This window comes from Mytilus trossulus, chromosome 3 (genome assembly GCF_036588685.1).
Source record: "Mytilus trossulus isolate FHL-02 chromosome 3, PNRI_Mtr1.1.1.hap1, whole genome shotgun sequence".
NCBI classification, from domain to species: Eukaryota; Metazoa; Mollusca; class Bivalvia; order Mytilida; family Mytilidae; genus Mytilus; species Mytilus trossulus.
The window spans coordinates 61,986,880-62,008,712 of NC_086375.1; the positions used below are offsets into that span (position 1 = coordinate 61,986,880).

General features: G+C 30.5%; 2 protein-coding genes across 2 annotated transcripts in view; one reads left to right on the forward strand and one right to left on the reverse strand.

Moving 5' to 3' along the window:
- LOC134710934 (methionine synthase-like) overlaps positions 1–2,508 on the reverse strand; it is a 29,035-nt gene extending 26,527 nt beyond the window's left edge. Inside the window, exons 1-2 of the mRNA XM_063571353.1 lie at positions 2,362–2,508; positions 750–946 (exon numbers count right to left, since the gene is read on the reverse strand). Coding sequence (XP_063427423.1) covers positions 750–946; positions 2,362–2,401 — 237 coding nt within the window. The 5' untranslated portion in view covers positions 2,402–2,508. The remainder of the gene's footprint in view (positions 1–749; positions 947–2,361) is intronic.
- A 23-nt stretch (positions 2,509–2,531) lies between these two features.
- LOC134712039 (syntaxin-5-like) lies at positions 2,532–16,634 on the forward strand. The gene is made up of 10 exons (XM_063573155.1): positions 2,532–2,645; positions 5,522–5,761; positions 7,185–7,249; positions 8,019–8,074; positions 8,687–8,874; positions 9,550–9,606; positions 10,131–10,209; positions 10,565–10,689; positions 11,830–11,951; positions 12,981–16,634. Exons 2-10 carry the CDS (start codon positions 5,564–5,566, stop codon positions 13,138–13,140), a joined length of 1,050 nt encoding a protein of 349 aa, XP_063429225.1. The 5' UTR covers positions 2,532–2,645; positions 5,522–5,563; the 3' UTR covers positions 13,141–16,634.
- Positions 16,635–21,833: the final 5,199 nt, after the last annotated feature.

Below are 21,833 nucleotides of genomic sequence, written 5' to 3' on the forward strand. Positions count from 1 at the left end.
ATAACTGAGAATATTATCGTTTTGAGTCATTAAAATCATTTTATTTTTAAACTGTTGCCTTCCCTTAATTGCTCTTGATCGATTTTTGGAAAATGGTAGGACAAATCATGAAGCAAATGTGATGCAACAGTGAAACAAGTTTGTTGATGCTACAACATAATGAGTCTCATGCAGTAATGTGATTTTGACAATCATTTTTTGAAAAGGGGCATCAACTTTTAAGTTGTATGGAAATGACCGAAATTAGGTGAACAAATTTACGGATCCTTGGTCCTTGTGTAACATAATATGCCAATCTCCATCTTATTCTATATGCTACCATTAAATATCCATATATCAGAAAATAAAATGAAACAACATGCATAGCATCTTCTTATATCTGTATTAAATTTTAAAAAAGCCAGGAAGCCTTTGATGTAAGTTTTTCATCGAAATAAATTTGTTATGCCAAAATCAGATTATTGTGATGTACATTCTTTAGTAAAGTACAGGAAGTGAAATCATCACTATTTTTTTTCTTTCTTTGAAACAGTATACAACCAATCTGTATTATTGATGTCACAATTGAAGTCAAGAAAAGTGAGATGATGTACTAAATGACTAAAAAGGAAAGCAACTTCTTTACCTTAGTCACCTAGTAGCCTGAGCCCTGTACAGTCTACATGTACTAAAACAGTGTCTGATCTAATCAAGCTATTGGCATGATTAGTATCAACTTAAAATAACAATCAGTAATTTATAAATTATACCTTATGAATTTTATAAATAACGTCTGGTTTGGTCAAACTAAGCAAATCATTGTTTCCTTTCAAACTTTTGGGATGATCAACAAATGCAGTACCCCTGAAATCCTCTTCCTCAAACCGTTGCTGCTGAATCATGGTTCCCATTCCGCCATCAAATATCATTATTCTTTCTAACAATGTCTTCTCTATAGAGTTTTTCACTGAAAACATATATAAGAGGGTCAAACAAGAAGAACCTTTATAAGACAACAGTTGCCAAATGATGTTCACAGTAATTATAGGTGCACGACTTTAAAATATGCATTTTCTTTATTGTTAAAAAATCAGGTTTAATTATTTCCAAAGTATAAAAGGTAACGGATAATTATTTGAGACCTCTGATGAATCCTGATAAGGATACTTTGATAATTCACAATAAATTGTAACAAGTATTGATGGTAAAAGGCATTGCCTACCCTCATTAAATAACAGTATGATTCTCTGTCAACATATGTGTTAATTATCAAAATGTTTATATTATCAACATATAAAAAAGAAGATGTGGTATGATTGCCAATGAGGCAACTGTCCACAAGAGACATTTATTGAATTATTGACAACTATAAGTCACCGTACGGCCTTCAACAATGAGCAAAGCCCATACTGCATAGTCAGCTATAAAAGACCCTGATAAGACACTGTAAAACAATTCAAACGAGTTTGAAAACTAACATGACTAACAGACTTATTTATATAAAAAAATGATAAAAAAACAAATATGTAACACATAAACCAGGGTGTTAAAGGTTTTTTTTCGTGCAACGTGATTGCCATTTTTTATTTCACATTCAACGTGATTTTACTTTTTTATTTGACGTTCGGTTGTGCAAAACGAGTGCCTCATTCAACGTGTTCTGCTTATTTAATTTTACATGCATCATGATTTTCAAAGTCTTATTTTGCGTGGTCAGTATTTTTCAAATAAAATTCAAATACTTGGCAGAGATCTTCAAGAAAACCTTTTTTAAAAGCCTTATATCATAGATGTGTGATAAATCGAGAATATCAAGTAAAACAAAGAGTTAATATATAAAAGAAGACAGTGACTCGGTCACAAAAGGTTCACATCAAAGTCTTTATTTTTCGTCAACGTGAAATGATGTCTTAATTCATGTTATTTTGGTAGCACCCCCCTTTACCACCCTCATAAACAAACGACAACCACTGAATTACAGGCTCCTGACTGTGGACAGGCACATACTTAAATAATGTGGCGGGGTTAAACAATACACTCATAAATCATATAACAGGGAATCTCATGCCAATCAATGTTTTTTAAGTGAAAAATCTTCATGATTTGAGGTCTTTCCATTTCATAACTTTTTTAACAAAATTAAAAAGTCATTATGATATAATAGGGAAGAAAATAATGATTTAGACATGCACGTTTGTACTTGTACGTGAGGAAAAATAAGTCACAACTATTTCCCCAAGATGTAGATTCATAATGTTTGAAATATTTGCCACTGGAACTTAACCAAAATGCAGACGAATTTAGTAAGGGAGATAACTGAACAAACATCAGCTGTTCTGATGTTTCATAATTTTTTTCTAAATTTTCTAAGCAAGTACAAACCATTTAAATAAATGTCCTGGTTGTTTGCGGCTGGAGGCATTTTTGTAGTGCGTCTGACTGTCTTGCTATACTTCGATTGGTTGGGGAAATTATGTTTTCTGGGACCGTTGTCTTTTCACGTCCGAACAGTCCGCGGTTAGACAACCAAATGCCGGATAGACTTACCCACAATTCAATCTAACAGTTGCGCTTGCGTTACGAAAGCGGAAATTACGTCTATTTTGAGTCGTGGTGGAAAAAAACATTGAAACAGGAGTCACTTTCTGTTTATCTCAAGGATTACTGTAACTAGAATCACTTTTACTACATTATATTTAATATCTTTAACCAACAAATCTTTTCCCACTTGATTTGTTTTTCGAAATAGTTTTGCTCACTGTTTTGATACTGTTTGACAGCTGTCATTCACCTCAACCTCATATGAACTGTCATTTCACTGATTTCAGGATTCTTGCATATATACATGAATGTAAAGTTGTCTGTTCGTTAAGTATTTTATTTGACATTTATTTTAAAATAAGTCCAAATAGCAGTGCTACACAAGATAGCCATCATGACCATACAGGGTCAAACATCTACATGCATCATACACCTTATTGTTAATCCCAACTGACCCAGCCGCATGAAGTTTTGACGCATACCAACAATCACTTTTCCATTGTGGCGTCAGATATTTTATTTTATGACGTCAAACTTTCACAGGAACCTGTGTAATATTTAGTAATGGCGGACAAATAGCAATAAGGTGTATTGTCATTGACACATCATGTTCTTCCAGACTCGCCATATCATGAACCTGTGTGTCAGTGGACTCACCTTCAAAAATCCTTTTGGTAAACCTGGAGTCCAGACACCAGTTCCCAATGCCACGTTCTTTATTTTCCCCTTGTGGTTGAGGGGGCCTTACTCTTGTCACCGTCCATACATCCAAACATTGATTTCCAATCTCCATCCACAGGCACACAATTTTGCGTCGGTAGACAAAATAATTACGATTTACTTTGGTAGGATTGCTACGGATGATTTGGACAACAAAAGTACATGTACATTTGTAGGTGTGTTATGTACACCATTGTGTAGATAAATCAAGTCAGATTTATGACATACATTGTAACAAGTTTTATTGGGGGTTGACAACGTAGAAATTTGTATGAAATGGAATTTCAAGACTATCTGACATGTTTTTTAAAATCTGAGTTAAGTCTCTTCTGTCTATCTGTTATATTAAGATATATATAGTAAACCTTTTTCTGAGACAAGTGCCTATGTCTCCATCTTTAGTTTGTCTCTACCAAATTCAATGTAATAACATTTACTACAAAATTGCATTACTATCAGTACATTGTTATACATTGTATATATACATTATATTCCAAATCAATTCATCAACAATTCCATGGCCCTACTTCTACTATACCCCCTAGGTCAGACTCCAGCATTAACTTTAAATTCATTTTGCAATTTTCAGTTTCTTTTTGCTATAGCCTGTTTGATAGGAATAACTTTCAGACTCTTTTTGATAGATCAAGGATATTTTATGCCCAACATATGATAGTAGTGGGGCATTATGCTTTCTGGTCTGTGAGTTCTTTTTCCTGTCCCGCTTCAGGTTAAAGTTTTTGTCAAGGTAGTTTTTGATGAAGTTGAAGTCCATTCAATTTGAATCTCAGTAAACATGTTTCCTATGATATGATCTTTTTAATTTGAATGTTAAATTACAGTTTTTACCCAAATTTCACATTCACTGAACATAGAAAATTATAGTGCAAATTTCAGGTTCAAGTTTTTGGTCAGGGTAATTTTTGATGAAGTTGAAGTTCAATCAACTTAAAACTTACAATGTAGTATACATATGTTCCCTACTATATGATCATTCTAATTTGAACGCCAAATATGAGTGTTTACCCCAATTTCATTGTCCACGTATCATAGAAAATGATTATGCGAGTGGGGCATCTGTGTACTATGGACACATTTTTTTTAAAATTTGCATTACTAACAGTACATATCAGTTTGACAACTACATTCATTCCCTATTTCATGGTCCAGGGACTTTGAATTAATTAGCAATGTTGCTTTCTATCAGATTGCCCCTTATCTGACTTTTCTGCTGACAGAATAGACATGTTTGAGTTACTAGTATCTTAATTAACTTGCATTTTGTCTGGTGTGCACATGAGTAAGCTTTTAACTCATGTCAGAAATGTTTCAAATGCATTTTTGATGATGCTGGCTTCCAGAAAGGGTAGAAAAAAACATCCAGTTTCAAATATTAACAAAAATGATCCCCAGTATTTCTTTAATCAACTTATTCCTTGATCATGTTGATGTAAAGTCAATTCAATTTTGGAACAATTTTCATTTTTTTCTGTTATATAAAAATGTGTTTTCATGTATACCTAATAATGTATGTTGTAAAGCCTATTTGTGACTCAATAATTTATCAGAGCCCTTTAACAATGTTTAATCAAACTGGATATAAAATTAACTACAAATTACAATGAATTATTTAATTGACAGTATTTTGTGTTTTTATAACAAATGTAAAGATTTGATTACGATGTCAGTAGACAAAGAATTAAGATACTTATTGTGTCTTAAAACACTTCCTGTATTATTGTGATTACAGTATTACAAACCAGTACACTGGTATAAACATAATAAAGTTAAAAATGCTTTGGTCTAATCCTATGTTTCTAAATGTAAGAAAACTTTTAGTAGGATGCTTTGCGACAGAGATAAGGTGATATAAATACAGGATACATGTGTTTAGTCTACCAAAATATCTTTATCGAAATATATATATATTGATCTTAAGCTGGAAAAAAGCTTTTCTGTCAAGTGGTCTGTCAATGGAGTAAGACTTAATACAATTATAATCATAACAGTATTAACACTAGCATGACTGGAAAGATAAATAACCAGGATGTTTGCAATGGTGACATACAAATGTACTAATTATTTAAAACCAATTTACATGTATTCTCTTTCATCTACTTACAATGAAATATACATGTACATAAATGTATGCTAGAAAAACAGACATAATTTCAATATGTACACTTAGTTTCAAGTGAATTGTATCCTAAATTTAAATAAAATATTTGTCAATGCTTAGCATTTGGATTCTATATTAGAATTTTCTCTTTTTTTTTGGCAGAAAATTAAAAGTTACAGATAGCATTACTGTTAATGCTGTCCAATGATAGCTAGACGTAGGAGAAATAATTCTGGTTCTGAATTAAAACAAGAAAACGGATTTGTACAACACAGTGGAAGCACATTTGTAACCAGCAATCCAACAGTTCCTACTACCAAGTTGGTTGTTGAGCCAGAAATGTCATGTCGTGACCGTACAGGGGAGTTTTTATCAGCATGTAAAGTTTTACAAACCAGACAGGTAATTTATAATTTATAATCACAGTTGTAAAGTTGTTTAAGTTGACAACAAACAAAAATATAATTGTGAGTTGTAAAATGAAATCAGTGACATGTACAGTAATTTAAATGACAACAATTGCTCTGATTCACAGTAAATCACTGAACACCATGGTTTAGACCTGGAGACAAGTACATAAAAAAAAAAATTATCAGTACATACTAATTTTTTAGTCAATCACTTTGTGTGTAGTGTGTGCTAAAATAACATGCATAATGATGGCAATGCTGTGGTCTGTTGCAATAAGCCAGCAATTTCAACAACAAACTATATGTTATTTTATGATGAAAATAAGACATCACAATCTTAATAAATGCTTAATAAAACTCATATCATTTTCGGTACATGTATTATTAAACATGTATGGTGTTTGTTCTCTGTTGTCATGGTTGTTAATAATTTTGTCATATTTTAAAAACAGCATCAAACTGCTGGCAGGTGGCTGTCCACAGTTACTGTACAATTACTAATGAATGATTTAATTATGCTCTTTAAATTTTGAAATTTTACTGATGTGATGACAAAATGGAGATCTAGTTGGTATTGACCATTTTCACTTTTATCTCAGGAGTTGTGCTCCTGTATATATTTGAAAATGTGGGATTTGTTATCATTTCTGTGCAATGAAATATGAACAGTTCAACTAATGCTTCTCAAATTTTACTTTGTTGTTTCTTTTTACATAATAAAGTTCATATTCAATTTTAACCATTTACTATTCAGGACTAGTGTTTTTGTCCTTATACATAGAGATAGAAAAAAAATTCCATGCAATTTCATTTGATGAACAGTTTTACCAATGCTTTTCAAATTTTAATATGTTGTTGCTTATATCAAAATGGAGGTCAAGTTTATATTGAAGGTTTTGTCTTTTGCCTTTATGGTCCTTGAAAAGTTGCATTTGATGTCATTTCTGTTCAGTAATTTGTGAACCTACAATGACTCAGTGTTCTCCTCAGGACCATTTAGCAGCATGGTAATGTGATGCTATATTTCTTGAATGTAATGCTATCTGAATTGGTTTTCTTATAGATTATGTTATGAATGTGATGCTATATTTTTTAGAATTAAGATGGTATTTCAAATTACCCTACTTTAATATCAGGATGCTATATGAAATGTCTGGGGTGAACACTGAATGTCCACCAATGCTTTTACAATTTTGATGTTTTGTTACTTATGATAGATTTGAGGTCAAGTTCAAGGTTGACATTTTTCACTTAGCCATTTATGGGTTATGGTGCTTGAAATCTTTGAAAATAGGCACAGAGTGATGCAGGTTAAACATACATGAAAGTGCCTTCATTTGTATGTATATGCTTTCTTCAAATAACTTAATTAGGATATTTGCTTAGAACTTATGAGTTGTTTTTTTGTTTTACAGATAAATGGAGCTATTCAAAGACCAAGTCCTCTAAGACAAAGAAGTGAATTTACACAGATAGCAAAGTTTGTAATAGTTTGTCGTCTTTTTTTTCTAGAATTTATCTAGAATCATTAGTATTGAAATTGATCTTTTGTTAAAGACTTATGGAATTTAAAATTTAACACTCTGCTTTAGATAATTTTGAACTTTTCATTAAAGATATCTAACCTTAAAATCCTTTGATTTAAAGTTAGTGAGTGCCTTAATCTTATGTGGCTTATTTGCTGAACTGAGAAGTGGCAATAATCTTTATAAATTTTTTTTAGAGAGCATAAGTTACATAACTTGTTTTCTAATATAATTCATTTTTAGTTTTATAAATGTCAAATATTGTCTTTCACGTACACATGATTTGTAGAAACTAGTGGTACTGTTCAGATTCTACATGCTCTAAATATTTACTAATTTTTATATATACATGTATATAAGCTTAAGGTTCTTGAGCAATTGATTAGCCATGATGAAATTTTGATAACTTTATAACTGCTTTTTCCACATCAATTTAACTTTATAGTGTTCTTTCTAAGGCAAAATAAAAAAAAAAGTTCAATTAAAAGCAAAATCTTTCTACAGTAAAAATTGTTTGGAGTGAATTGTAAAATAAGCATACACTTCATACACATCTTCTAGAGTTATTCTCTCCAAAAAAATCTAAATCTAAAATATCTATTTAAAACATGCATGACCCCTGATTCCTGTCAATTTTACTTGTCTGTTTACAAGCTATTGAACAATAATCATTATTGTGTTGAATATAACATGAATTATATTAATAAAAGTGTTTTATTTCAGGCGTATAGGAAGAGATCTTGCTAATACTTTTACAAAGTTAGAAAAACTGACAATATGTAAGTACATATTTATATTAAACACTTTGATAACAAATTATGTTGAGTTCTAGTGGTTATTAGCAGTATGTTTAAGATCATTTTATTCAAGACACTAAGGACAAATTTTAATTACTGTAAACCAACTAATTTTTCGCGTTCAATTTATTTTGGTGAGTAGAAAAATAAACTAGTGAATATAAATCGTCACAAATATGTTAAACTTGGATCTATTCTTATTTAATTACATACGGCAAAGTTGAGAATGTCGAAAATTTATCACCATGAAATGATTAAGTAAGGGCTTAATGCGAAATAAAGTATCCATGAAAATAAGTTGGTTTACAGTATTTAACAGGTTGGTTATTGGTCATGTGGCCAGTTTCCATTACTAAGAAGGGAGTTGAGTGGGAATTCCAAAATTCATAAAATAATGTGATAGCTTGTATTCTAGAACAAGCTTCAGAAAGCCTTAATTTTATTATGACAATTTTAAAATTGATATAATCATTATATTTGTAAACAGTTTAAAGCCAGAATAGGTACTTGTATTATGTGTGAATCTGTTATTTATATCAACAAAACTCATTTGATTTTCTATGTTACAATTTATTCAATTTATTTTCCTAATAGTGGCAAGAAGAAAATCATTATTTGATGATAAGCCAGTGGAGATACAGGAATTAACCTATATTATAAAACAGGACATTGATAGTTTAAACAAACAGATAGCACAGTTACAGAAGTTTGTTCAACATCATAAACAGCAGAATGGAAAACATCTGCAGACTCATTCCAATACTGTTGTTGTGTCATTACAGGTATGATAAAATACTTATGAACGAGAAAAAAATATATTATATAGCAGTTTTTACTTTTACTGCCTAAACAACATGAAATTTTTATTTACTGAATATGATGAAAACTTTGGGACAGATAAACAATATACAACATTGCAGCTAGGGCAAATGATATAACACCACAGTGCTTGTGTGGCCTTTGAAGAACACTTAATCATATATAATACTAAATGTTTCTTATAATATGAATTTCAATTACTTCTCTGGCATACAGAATTTTTAGCAAAAGCCTGATGATCCAGTTTACACTTTGTCATTTCTGACACTAACTATCTCTTAGTTTTTACAACATCTAGAATCATTATCATAATAAGAGATAAGGTATGGTAGCCAATTAAACAACTATCAAACTAACAAAAGGACAGAGATTTGAACAACTGCAGGTCGCAATACAACCTTTAACTATAAGCAAAACCAATGAGTGTAGTTTGATAAAAGGCACAAAGTACCCACATTACGTGGATTAAATTTTGTCGAGTATAACAGATTTGTTTGATATCCATGTCAGATATGGTTAGGTGAAATACAGGATGAATGGGGTTTGCAGAAAAATTGTGTTTTCTTCTCAAATACTAACAAATACTAATATATATTTGATGATTCACAGATTTCAAAGTTTATTTTTCTGAATTTCAGTCCAAGTTGGCAAATATGTCAAATGACTTCAAAGGAGTTCTGGAAGTTAGAACAGAGGTATGTAAATGAGTAATTAAGAAACTTAAATTTCTGAATCAAGTATTTTTTTACAGTCTTTTATCTATTTTATGTTTAACCTTTTAATAACACGTTTTGACAGTGTTTTTTGTAACATATTTCATGGTGGGAAAATCACTTATTTCAAACATCATTGATTTGTATTTGTATGGTATCAACCAGCACAAATTTATTTTCAAGCTTAAAGAAACACTATACAAGCACACATTTATTTTCATGCTTAAAGAAACACTTATTTTTCAGTTGAAAATGATACTGATCTTGAACAACAAGCTTTTTTACATTAATAACCGATATTTACTCCAGGATTATGAAAATGTGTGTCAGATTCATGACCTCCGTCAAACATGAAAAAAAATATTTGTCAACTCATAGTTGTGGTTGTTATTTACCATTTTCTCTTTGGACACTATAAAGGTTTTAAACTTATTTTTAAGAATATGATATATTTAATCATAGTATGTAATACGGTATGTCTGATATGTATAATTACTTTTCTACAGAATCTAAAACACCAAAAATCTCGTCGAGAACAATTTTCACAGTCCAATGCAATGCATCCATCAACAGTTGACAGTAGAGGTTTGCACTTTATAAAATACATTGCAGTAGATACTTTTGATTATAAAATTTATCAAAGTTATTGCTTAATGCCATTTCAATTTTCTGCCAAACTAGGTCTAAAAGATAGATTGAGCTATTGTCACCATCAAAATGTTTATACATGCATAAATCTGTTTCTTGATGTATTTATTCCTTACAGGCAAAATTTCTGTAAGTTTTCATCAAATAGTTTATCTAAGCATATACTTTTCACTGCATGTAACTGTATTTATAAGCAATGAAGGTCTTTTTACACAAAGTTTTTGACAAGTTAGCTAAATTTACAATTCAGTGTACTTCTTCGTTCTAACCTTTTATATTTATTTTTTCCCAGAAAAATCTGTATTATTCGAGGATGAAGCTACATATAACTGTGCATCTGGTGGTGGAGATTTTGTGATGAACATGGATGGTTCATCTAAACAACATCAACAGCAGCAACAATTGATAGATCAACAGGTATATAGACCCTTATTTAATAGAAAGTTTTATGGGTACATATGTGAAAATGTTAAAACACAGGAATTCATTAAAAAAATCTTTGGACTAAGTATTTTTATTCCCCTGCTTCAAGTAGTTATATATAAGTTTAAATTTTTTCTTTTGCACCATGAAATTTTTGTCTCATTTTTCTCAATCTTATCATAAATGAGTTTATATTTTATCCATAAAATTTATCAAATAAATATAAGCTTGGAAAATATATGATGTTATACAGGTCAAGAAATTACATAACTTTTGAAAGATGTCATCAAGAGATATCTGCCTTTGTCCAGAATGTTATTTGAATCAACTACAACCAATGCTTTGTACAAGCAATATTTGATATTTTTTCACACTGATGAATTAAAGCAATTTTTATCTTTCAGTGCTAACAAGGACAGTACTTTAACCTATAATGGTTTACTTTTTAAATTGTTATTTGGATGGAGAGTTGTCTCATTGGCGCTCACACCACATCTTCCTATATCTATTATATTTAAAGAAATAGTTGATGTAATTATGAAGCTTTTTGTGTTCATGTAGAAAAAATATTGAAGTGTTGATTTAACTACTATAAGAATAAGAAGAATAAGAATACTTTATTAATACAATTATGGACCCTTGCGGATTTTAAATTTCATACAATGATTACAATGATTTGTCATAACAATGAAATAATAAAATGAAATACATGACAATAGAACACTGAACAGTTATTGCATGCACATGGAATAGAAAGTAATATGGGAGACAATCAATTTCTGTAAGGATTATTCCCCTTTAAACAGATGTGGTGTTTTGATTTGCATAAAAAATGATATGCAGCCCCAACTGATTAGATATAAGGGTATTTTTCTCCCATGTACACACAGCAACAAATTACTAGATATTTATGTATATAATTATATTTTTTGACAATTGCAAGAATATGATAAGCACCTTAAAGTTTTACTGCAGTTTGTTAATACATATATAAGTATTTACATATTAATAGAAGAAATATGCATACACATAGAGAAATGTGCACTTAAATATATATATAGAGAAAACAAAAACATAAAACTAAAATAAAAATAAGTAGGTTTCTTTATTCAAAAGAATGTAATTTAATTTCAGGATACATATATAGAGGATAGGGCAAACACAATGCAGAGTATAGAATCAACGATAGTAGAACTGGGCTCAATATTTTCACAGTTAGCACATATGGTCAAAGACCAGGAAGAAATGGTCCAAAGGTACATATGAAGATATATAAAGTAGCACCATTATTTTGTTTTCTCAAACATTGAATCTAATTTTAGAAAGTTTGAAATTTTAAATTTATTTAACTTGTAAAAAATCATCATGATAGGTAATGTGGGGAAACTCATCTATCAGTCTATAAATGGAAAAGAACACAAATAGCCAAAGTGCATCAATAATAAAACACAATTACATTTAACTTCCTCATCTTTATTTTTATAACAGCCATGTTATAAGACAAAAATAAGATAAGAAAAAATTATAACCGTTTTTATTTTGGAGTACATTTCTCAGTTTCATACTAAAGAAATAATATTTAATTCACCCAACATAAGATCATTACTCAACCTTAATGTTATAAGAACAGAATTGATTATTACTCTAAGTTTTTACATTGTTGTGTTACAATAACAATGAGACCACTGGGTCGATGCCACTGCTGGTGGCGATTTATTTCCCTGAGGGTATCACAAGCCCAGTAGTCAGCACAAAATTTTTTGTGCTGACATGAATTGTCATTGATATGGTTATACATTTGTATTTATAAATTTACTGTTGACAAATTTTTGATTTTTTTTAAATACTAACGCTTTTCTACCTCAGGCATACATTATCTTAGCTGTATTTGGAAAAACCTTTGAGGAATTTTGGTCCTCAATGCTCTTCAACTTCGTACTTTATTTGGCCTTTTTAACTTTTTTGAATTTGAGTGTCACTGATGAGTCTTTTGAAGACGAAACGCGCGTCTGGCGTATATACTAAATTTAGTCCTGGTATCTTTGATGAGTTTATTTATATTTGTTTAGTAATTTGAAATTATACTTTTTATCTTCATGTGAAAAAGCAGTATTACTTTGACAATGAAATAAAGTTTAGTACCAATATATATTATTTTCACAATTCAGTATTACCAAGAGACAGCATTCTGTGTTCTATTTCTCCAATGCTTAATTTTGTTAATGGGAGATAACTCTTTCTACTATTTAAATATAAAACATTTGTTTATCATTTATTTTTTTCAGAATTGACACTAATGTTGAGGATACAGAAATGAACATTGAAGCAGCTCATGGAGAAATATTAAAATATTTTCAATCAGTGACTTCAAACAGATGGTTGATGATCAAAATATTTGCTGTTTTAATTGTATTTTTTATAGTGTTTGTTGTATTCATGGCATAATTCCGTTATTTAAATGGAATTTATTACAGTTTATTTGATCAACCACCAAAAATTTAAGAAAATCATTTAGATTTTTAAACAAAAATCTTGGAAACAGATACAAGTTGTTACTGATACAGTTATATTCCATCCAGGGCAGGACCAAAGAGAGAGAGACAACCATGGGTAATGAGGACGATGGCTATACATAGTGAAGGGCGACTAGGATCAGCAGTGCTTTATATCTGGTCAGCTGGAAATATTAAGCATCTGTTATTTTGATATAAAATTGGGCAAAATAAATTTCAATATGAAGATGTTATTTAATCTATGTTTTATTCACCAGTAATTCTCCACTATTTTATCAACACTTGAAAAAATGTTGAAACCAAATCTGTACTAATATTTTTCAGTTAATATATTATTGTTATACATATTACATGTTATTGGTCTCCAAAGAGATTTATATGCAGCTTGAATGAACTTCATTGAATGGATCAATGATGTAAACAGATTCTGTTAATAATATTTTCAGTTTTAACATTCTGGGGTTTTTCCGTTTATAAGGTACCCGAGGATCAATTACAACAGTACTTGATTCAAAGCAGTTCTATAAGTCTTTTAGAATAATTGTTTTACTTTTATTTAGTATAAGCAATCTTTCCCTAAATGGAGTCCTACATTTATTATTAATGATAATATGTTGATAAAAACCTATAAAGATTTTTTTCTGTATACATTTTGGTAAATATTGGTGTTAAAAATAAAAACCTTAGTAACACATTCTAACATTTTGTGTCCTTGCACTCTTCAATTAGATACAAGTTACACACCATACCCCAAGGTTGATATAGTAGTAACATTTTACCTTTAAGAACTTTTTTTAATGCAAATTTCCATATTTCATATAACCTTCTTAAGCAAAAGATATGTGTCCAGTGGCAAATATTTGATTGTCTAAATGATAATTTAAAAAAGATTACGCAATTTAGTGCTAGGTTCTGTAAGTTTGACTTACTGGGGTGGTCAGTTGTAAAATGGACTTGAAGTGAAAAAAGATAGTGTTATTTCAGTTGGAGCTTATATTTTTTCTTAAAACAGGCTACTTTGAATTCCTTAAAGAATTATTGTTAGGGTTGGTAAAGTGCAATGATCAGTATACTCTCCTAATAAGGGAACCATATTTATCATCCCATTCTGACCCTATCAGGTGATAATTAGTTTATAATAAATATTATACATCACAAAATACAATTAGGTTGATCTGTTATCTTTGACTTTATTTCACCAGAATTTGACAGGGAACTTTATTTTACTACACTGGTATAATGTTAATTGTAGTACTAAATATATTAAATATATCCATCTTACATTTTAAAGACATGATAAGTACTTTGAAATAATTAGTTTGTCAGAATATTATTGATCTTTTTCTTCTATCGTATATTTAAAGTGCCTTTATTGAACACCAAACATGAATGGCAGAAGTTTCTTAACACATTTGATTTACAGATACAAACTTGGGATAGGTTAAACATGTACACCTCATATTATTACCTAGATTTAAAACATGCAGACCATAATTGGAAACAGTATAAGGGAAAATCTAGGGACTTATTTTTTTATGCTTTATAAATGCTTACTTTGACAATCATTATTAAAACTATGAATTATCTACATGTTTAAAATATTGCTATTTTTAGAGACAAAATTTCAGCAAGACTGTTATGTACCTGAAAGTATTGACTTAATTTATGTACTTCTTTTCCATACATGTACTGTACAATATAATTCTATAGATCATTGGGTATTATCACTTCATTCACCAGGGACCACCAACATTGTAGTTGTTTACTGTTGTTTTACTTTCTATTATTGTATTTATGATGCTGACCATTCATATGTTTATTTTTCATACATTAATTGGTATTTCATACATACATTGAATTTGATTTAAAATAATTTTTTTTAGAAATTCAGATATTAATGCTTTACTTTTAGCAAGTGTTTCTCTATCGTTCAATCTCCTATTTTACACAGTTTCCTAGTTTCAGTTTTATATCTATATCAGCCACTCTTTTGATTTTGAAATTACTATTATATCCTTTAATAATCATATGACTGGTACCTTACATTAAGGAATGACAGAATTGTGCAATTTCTCATTTAATATTGATCATACCTTTGATTTGTTGTCTGATTGTGATAAGGTATTACTGGGATGGAACGTCATCACCGTTATGTGAACAGCCCTACAAGTCATTTAACTTTTGTTTTGAATTGTAAACCTATACAGAAGAGTTTCCTGAATAGTTTCTAAATCATCTGGTACAAAATTCCTCAAAATTGTTTCAGTTTTTGAAGTAATTCTGGAAGTATGGTTAAAAACCCCACCAACCCACCAATCTGCAAGCAGACCTTCATGTTTGTATCTTGTAGATTTAAAGAGCCTTGGTCCTTGTATACATACTGTGCATTATATTTACAAACAATGTAGCTGTATGATAACATTATTCATCTATCACAATATATTGGTACTGTGTGATTTATTTATAGGGGTTTTTGTTGAAGATTTAATTTATATGTTTGTTTGAATCTGAAACAAATATTATTTTATGAGACAATTCTAATGAATTTAGACATCAGTGCATAGAAAATGACTATTTTATTTTACATGGGATAACTATGGTACCTCTACCCTAGGTCATGCAATGGTAATAGAACTCATGTCCATCAATACATTTGTCTGTTTGTAATTTAATGCTTAGGTCCATTTCTCTGAAATCTATGGTGATGCATATTACAATGTTGAATACAGTTCATTGTGGCTCCACGTCTAATTAGTAATGTTACTTGACCGATTATAAATCAACTAAAATGCCTAATTACAGTCTTCTTGATTAGTGTGTACAGTTGTGACATTACATATTTGAGTTAATTTGATTTTACTCCCAAAAGCTATGGTAGTCTATCAGTGATAGGTAAAATCATAAAAATACTGAACTCCAGTGATATTTCACTATTTATGTCTTGAATGTCTTCATATAGTAAATTGTCATTTGTCAGAATTTAGGTCACTATAACTTACATTTCATGCTTGAGTGATGGTTTAAGGTCTATTTCACAGCAATCATAAAAATGTATCCCTGGTATTTTTCTACAGCTGTCCCCATGTATATGTATATTTTTTTTAAATCATAAGGATAACTGTGGGGAAACATTGTGTCATATATTGGAGGGGAATGGCAACTATTGTCCATTATTATAAGTGGATGTCTCAGATAAAGATTGTATTGTATATCATTCCTATAAATTTGTGCATCCAGGGATTGCTCTTACACTGTATTGGTTGTTTCAAAGGTTATACAGTAATAATGGTCAAAGACAAGTATGTATTGTTGATTGTTCAACTTAACGTATGAAAATTAAATCATGCTCATGTGATAACTATTATAATGTTTTAATGATATGTCTGGTGCAATGTCACCAATGAAGTAATAAAATATCAAATACAATTATTATGTTATGTGTTTTTATCTAGAAGACTTAAATTTCAAACACTCAAATATAAAAAAAAACTACATATGTTGTTTGTCTGGCATCAAATGTAGTCATCTTATGTCCTATGTTCCTAAAATGATATCAGATATGTTCTTACGTCGTAACTACAATCCCCTTCCCTTTCATGAATGTTACCTACGGAATTAGACTATTTACCGGATTTGTTATCACATAAGCAACACGACGGGTGCCACATGTGGAGCAGAATCTGCTTACCCTTCCGGAGCACCTGAGATCACCCCTAGTTTTTGGTGGGGTTCCTGTTGTTTATTCTTTAGTTTTCTATGTTGTGTAATGTGTAGTATTGTTTGTCTTTTTGTCTTTTTCATTTTTAGCCATGGCGTTGTCAGTTTGTTTTAGAATTATGAGTTTGACTGTCCCTTTGGTATCTTTCGTCCCTCTTTTTTTTTCCATCCTGAAACATATACTTTCAACCTAAGTAATTAAGATTATTGTACTAAATGCATTTCATGAGTTATTTGAAGTAGGCAAGGAAGAAAGCTCAAGTTCAATAAGTTATCAAGAAACATAGTTAACTAAATTTGAGATTATTTAAATGTTTAGTAAAATTACAAACAAAAAAACAAGTTTACAGACATGTATTGGGTAGTTTTAATAAAATTTCTTTATGTTACGTGACAAATTTAATTCCCCATTATCTGATTCTAATAACCAATTGATTTTACAATATGTTCTGCAAAGAGGTCAAATGATAACATTGATGTGTGCACTGCAACAAATACAAACAGCTCAATTCTCATGCTTAAACTTTAAAAATATCTCTCTTAAAAATTTGTTATGGAATGATTTATTTTTTTACCAACGTATCCATTGCCCATTGTTTTAATTCAATGATCCTATATTTCTATTGTACAGATTATGAAATTTTCACAAATATCTTAACAAAAATACTTTCAATACTTTGATAGTTAATCTGTGAACTAGAGTTGTTTCCCTTTGCTTATACAGATTGAAAGATTAAATAATGTCCTCTTGAATGAGTTATGACAGTAAGTTAATTGGAGATTTATATCATGTTGCAAGTAGGATTTAAAGGAGATTTATGTTGTAAAATTTGATTCAGTAAAAAGAAAAGTTTCCAAGTACCAGTATGCCTCCTGTCAACAATAACTTTACTGTTTGATCCATCATTACTTAATAAATCAGAAGCCTAACTTTAACAAGCTCTGCACTCATACCTAGTCCAGTATAAAATATATCTTCTACCTGTCATGACTGGCATCAATAAAGAGCTAGACCTATTCTGTTCTCTTGTTTTCTGCATTATTGAAAACCTGTCTATAGTTTTCGACAATATGTCAGCTTAAAGATCTTGTTTTTATTCTCTAATCTGCCACAAAGGAGTAGGTCCGGTAAGGACTGATTTTGGCCTCAAATTTCAGGTACTTCTGACAAAATATTTTGACCACTTTTTAAACCCTTAAGTGGCTATTTCATTTGAAACAATTAGTTTATGTGCAAGATTTTAACTGATTTAGTCATTAAAAACGATCCGATTCAAGCTAAAAAAAAAATGGAAAATCTACCAAATATGCCGAAAAATGTCATTTTTCAGATGGTTTTTGTCAAAAATGGAATTGGCCGCATCCGTGCTCATCCTCAACCTTTATATATGTTATGTATTATCATCAAATACAACTTGCATTTCAATATTAAGGATGAACACGAATGCAGCCACTTTCGTTTTACATGAAAACCGTCTGAAATTAACTAAAATGTTAAAATTGTGAATAGTTCAGTAAGTTAGCATGACTTAAGGATGCTAGTACTTGAGATGTGTGCATTGTATTGTCAAACGCAGCCCATACTTATGTAGCAGAAGCATTCTACTCTCCAATAAATAACTAAAAGGTTACATTTTAACAATTTTGTAAAACTACTATATTTTGGGGCTAAAAAGGGATTTTACTGGACCTACTCCTTTGTAATGTTGAAAGAAATAAAACCTGGTGATGTAGACTGTGGTCATCGGCTCTTTCAATAAATCTTTATATTTCAGTAGATCTGGATAATCTGTTTTTGGTAAATAAATGTCTTATTGTCTGAATGGTTGAATTTTTGCATCCAAAATTCCCGTCAAGTGGCGAACATTGCATGCGTATTTAGGAAGAGCACATGGTCTGAGGTTTCCGTAGAGCATATGTCTGTTGTCTGACCTCATTTGTATGCTCCATTGACCACTTATGTATACTGTATAGTTCTATCATTACTATCACATCATTTTATGCCCCTCATACAGTTGTAAGGGTGCAAAATTCTTCAAGTCTCTGCGTCTATCTCAAATCGTATTTAAGGTTACCATGAAGTTGTGGTCATATCAATTGAAATATAGTAAACATGTTCATTACAATGTGACTTCTTAATAATACATCCAAATTTATTAATTGACCCTTATTTAGATGTTCACTGATCATGTTAGTTTTGTGGAAAGCCAGTTATAATTTGGTTTCCATTAAGTCTTCGTCACAACAGCTCAAAAGTTAGTACACATGTTAATTATGATGTGAGTTGCTTGAAATACGTGTCTAATTAGCGTATTCCATTGTTTGCTGTAAACTGAAAAAGAAATATATGTGTGTGAACAGGGCCAAGGTGTCCCGTGGACTAATATTCTTGTTTCAGTCATTAGAAAGAATAGAACAATTTATCTGGTCCTCAGATACTTAAAGTAATAGGTCAATTACTACATTGTAGTATATTGCCAGTAGAGATTGGTCTTACAAGTCCGTCTGAGAGGGTTTATATGATTGTGATCCTATCTTCACTATCATTATACCTGTAGTAATGCTGTGATCATCAAACTCTCATTTAAGAATTATTTGTTCTTGTTTGTGAGTTGTTTCATATAATTAATTTGTTGATGGGTGGCTTGTTCAGATTATTGTTGTGTTCAAGTAATTGAGTGGATGTCGTTTGCTACTGTTTGTCATATTTCCTCTGTTTATTATATTGTTGAGTTTGTTAATTTGTAAATGTGTTGTTGAAACATTGTCCAAGGTAAAAAGAGTGTTTGGCGACCATAAACATGTTCAGACCATCATATACTGTATGTTGATGTTCCATTTCAGGAGTCTGTAATTCAGAGGTTGTTGTTAGTTGCTCCATATCATATTTGTTTTTCGTTTATTGATTAGGACATATAAATCTCTTGAATTGTTTTACATTTTGATGACTTTCATATATAGAGAATAATACATGGCAAAATCCGTATCATATGTCGTATCATCCCGAGACATCAATATCAGCCCGAGGGCCCTTAGGCCCGAGGGATGATATTGGTCGAGGGTGATACGGCATGTGATACGGATTTTGCCATGTATTATACGCTTTATCATATATTTCAACAGAAGAGTTTTATATTATATGAACTGTTTTCTGATCCATAGCACTGGGTTACCTTCAGTTCTGCTTTTGTCTTGTTTCAAAGCTTTAAAATAACTGCTCAATTATTTATACAAAACACCTAGGTTACCTTACAATCTGTTGTTTTGAAAATATTTTGTTTATTATTGTATTATTGAGTGTTTTGTATTTTTTATAGTTGCATTTAGTGTGCCAAAAAAATTGTTGTAAAAACTTGATGTTCGTGACGTTACATACCAAACAATGACGTCATTAAAAAATTGACCTATTTTTTTTTTATTTTTTTTTTTAATATTTTTTTTTTTTTTATAATGTTTAAAAAAAAAAAAAAAATTTAATAGAAAAAAAATTCTTCAGCAAAAAAAACCCAAAAAAAACTGACTTAAGTTTAAAAAAAAAAAAAAAAAAAAAGGTATGCGATACGGGTTTGACCATGCGATACGGGGTATGCGATACGGGTTTAGCCATGCGATACGGGGTATGCGATACAGGGTAGGTGATACAGACTGGAAAAAAGAACCTTTATTAGATATACAAAATAGCTGTATTTTGTACTAAATATATGATAAACATGTATATATAGCTTGCTATATAAGTATTTTTTGTTTAACAATAAAAACTCACAATATTGTCATAAGGTGTCTTTATAGTTGTTAGTGTTGAGAGGTTGTTATTTCCTTATCTTGCTATCTTCAACTTTGTTCATTGTTATTTTTAAGCTGTATTCATTTGCTGCTTCTCCATAATGCCATATTTAAAGCCATCCAGAGCTGTCTTCTAGTCTGGTTTATTCTTCAGTATGTACAGAACTAATGAATAAACACTTATTTGCCTTATCTGCTCTTCAACTTCGTTCTTTATTTGGCCTCTTTAACTTTTTTTTAATTCGAGCGTCACTGATGAGTCTTTTGTAGACGAAACGCGCGTCTGGCGTTTATACAAAATTTAGTCCTGGTATCTATGATGAGTTTAATTACTGGTCCAGATTTTTACTACAACACCAAGAACCAATATTATTTAAGACTAATGTGAAGACAAATATAAGTAAAAAAAAACACCATAAAAGGTGATAATGACATTAACGGTATCAATTTTCCTGATAAAGCACACCTGGATGACAATGAAAATAAATGCATTCAAGGCTTAAAGCAACTCCCGTTTGATTAACATAACACATAACCTAACTGTACACAAAACCTAACTGTACACAAAATCTAACTGTACACAAAACCTAACTGTACACAAAACCTAACTGTACACATAATCTAACTGTACACAAAACATAACTGTACACAAAACCATCAGAACACAAAACCTAGCTGTACACAAAGCCATCAGAACACAAAACCTAACTGTACACAAAGCCATCGGAACACAAAACCTAACTGTACACAAAACTATAAGAACACAAAACCCAAAGCAAGGAATATTTACATCAGACACACAGTGTGATACAATTTACGAATATTTGTTAATTGATGGACAAGAATTACTAGTGTTTAACCCATGACAAATAATGATTCCTATTGGTACGTGGATACTACTGTCTGTTTGAAGTCAGGAATAACAATCAATAATAAAAGATACATAGAAAATGCCACCCTGATATATGCAAAACCATGAAACAAACGCCTTTTTGATCGGATGAAGTTTGTGAATTCTCCAGGAAACCCTTCTGTTTGTAACGATAGATTTACTGTATGACAATGAGCATAGACCATGTTAGGAATGGCTAATTACAATTTTAAAAAATCATTAATTGATGATCA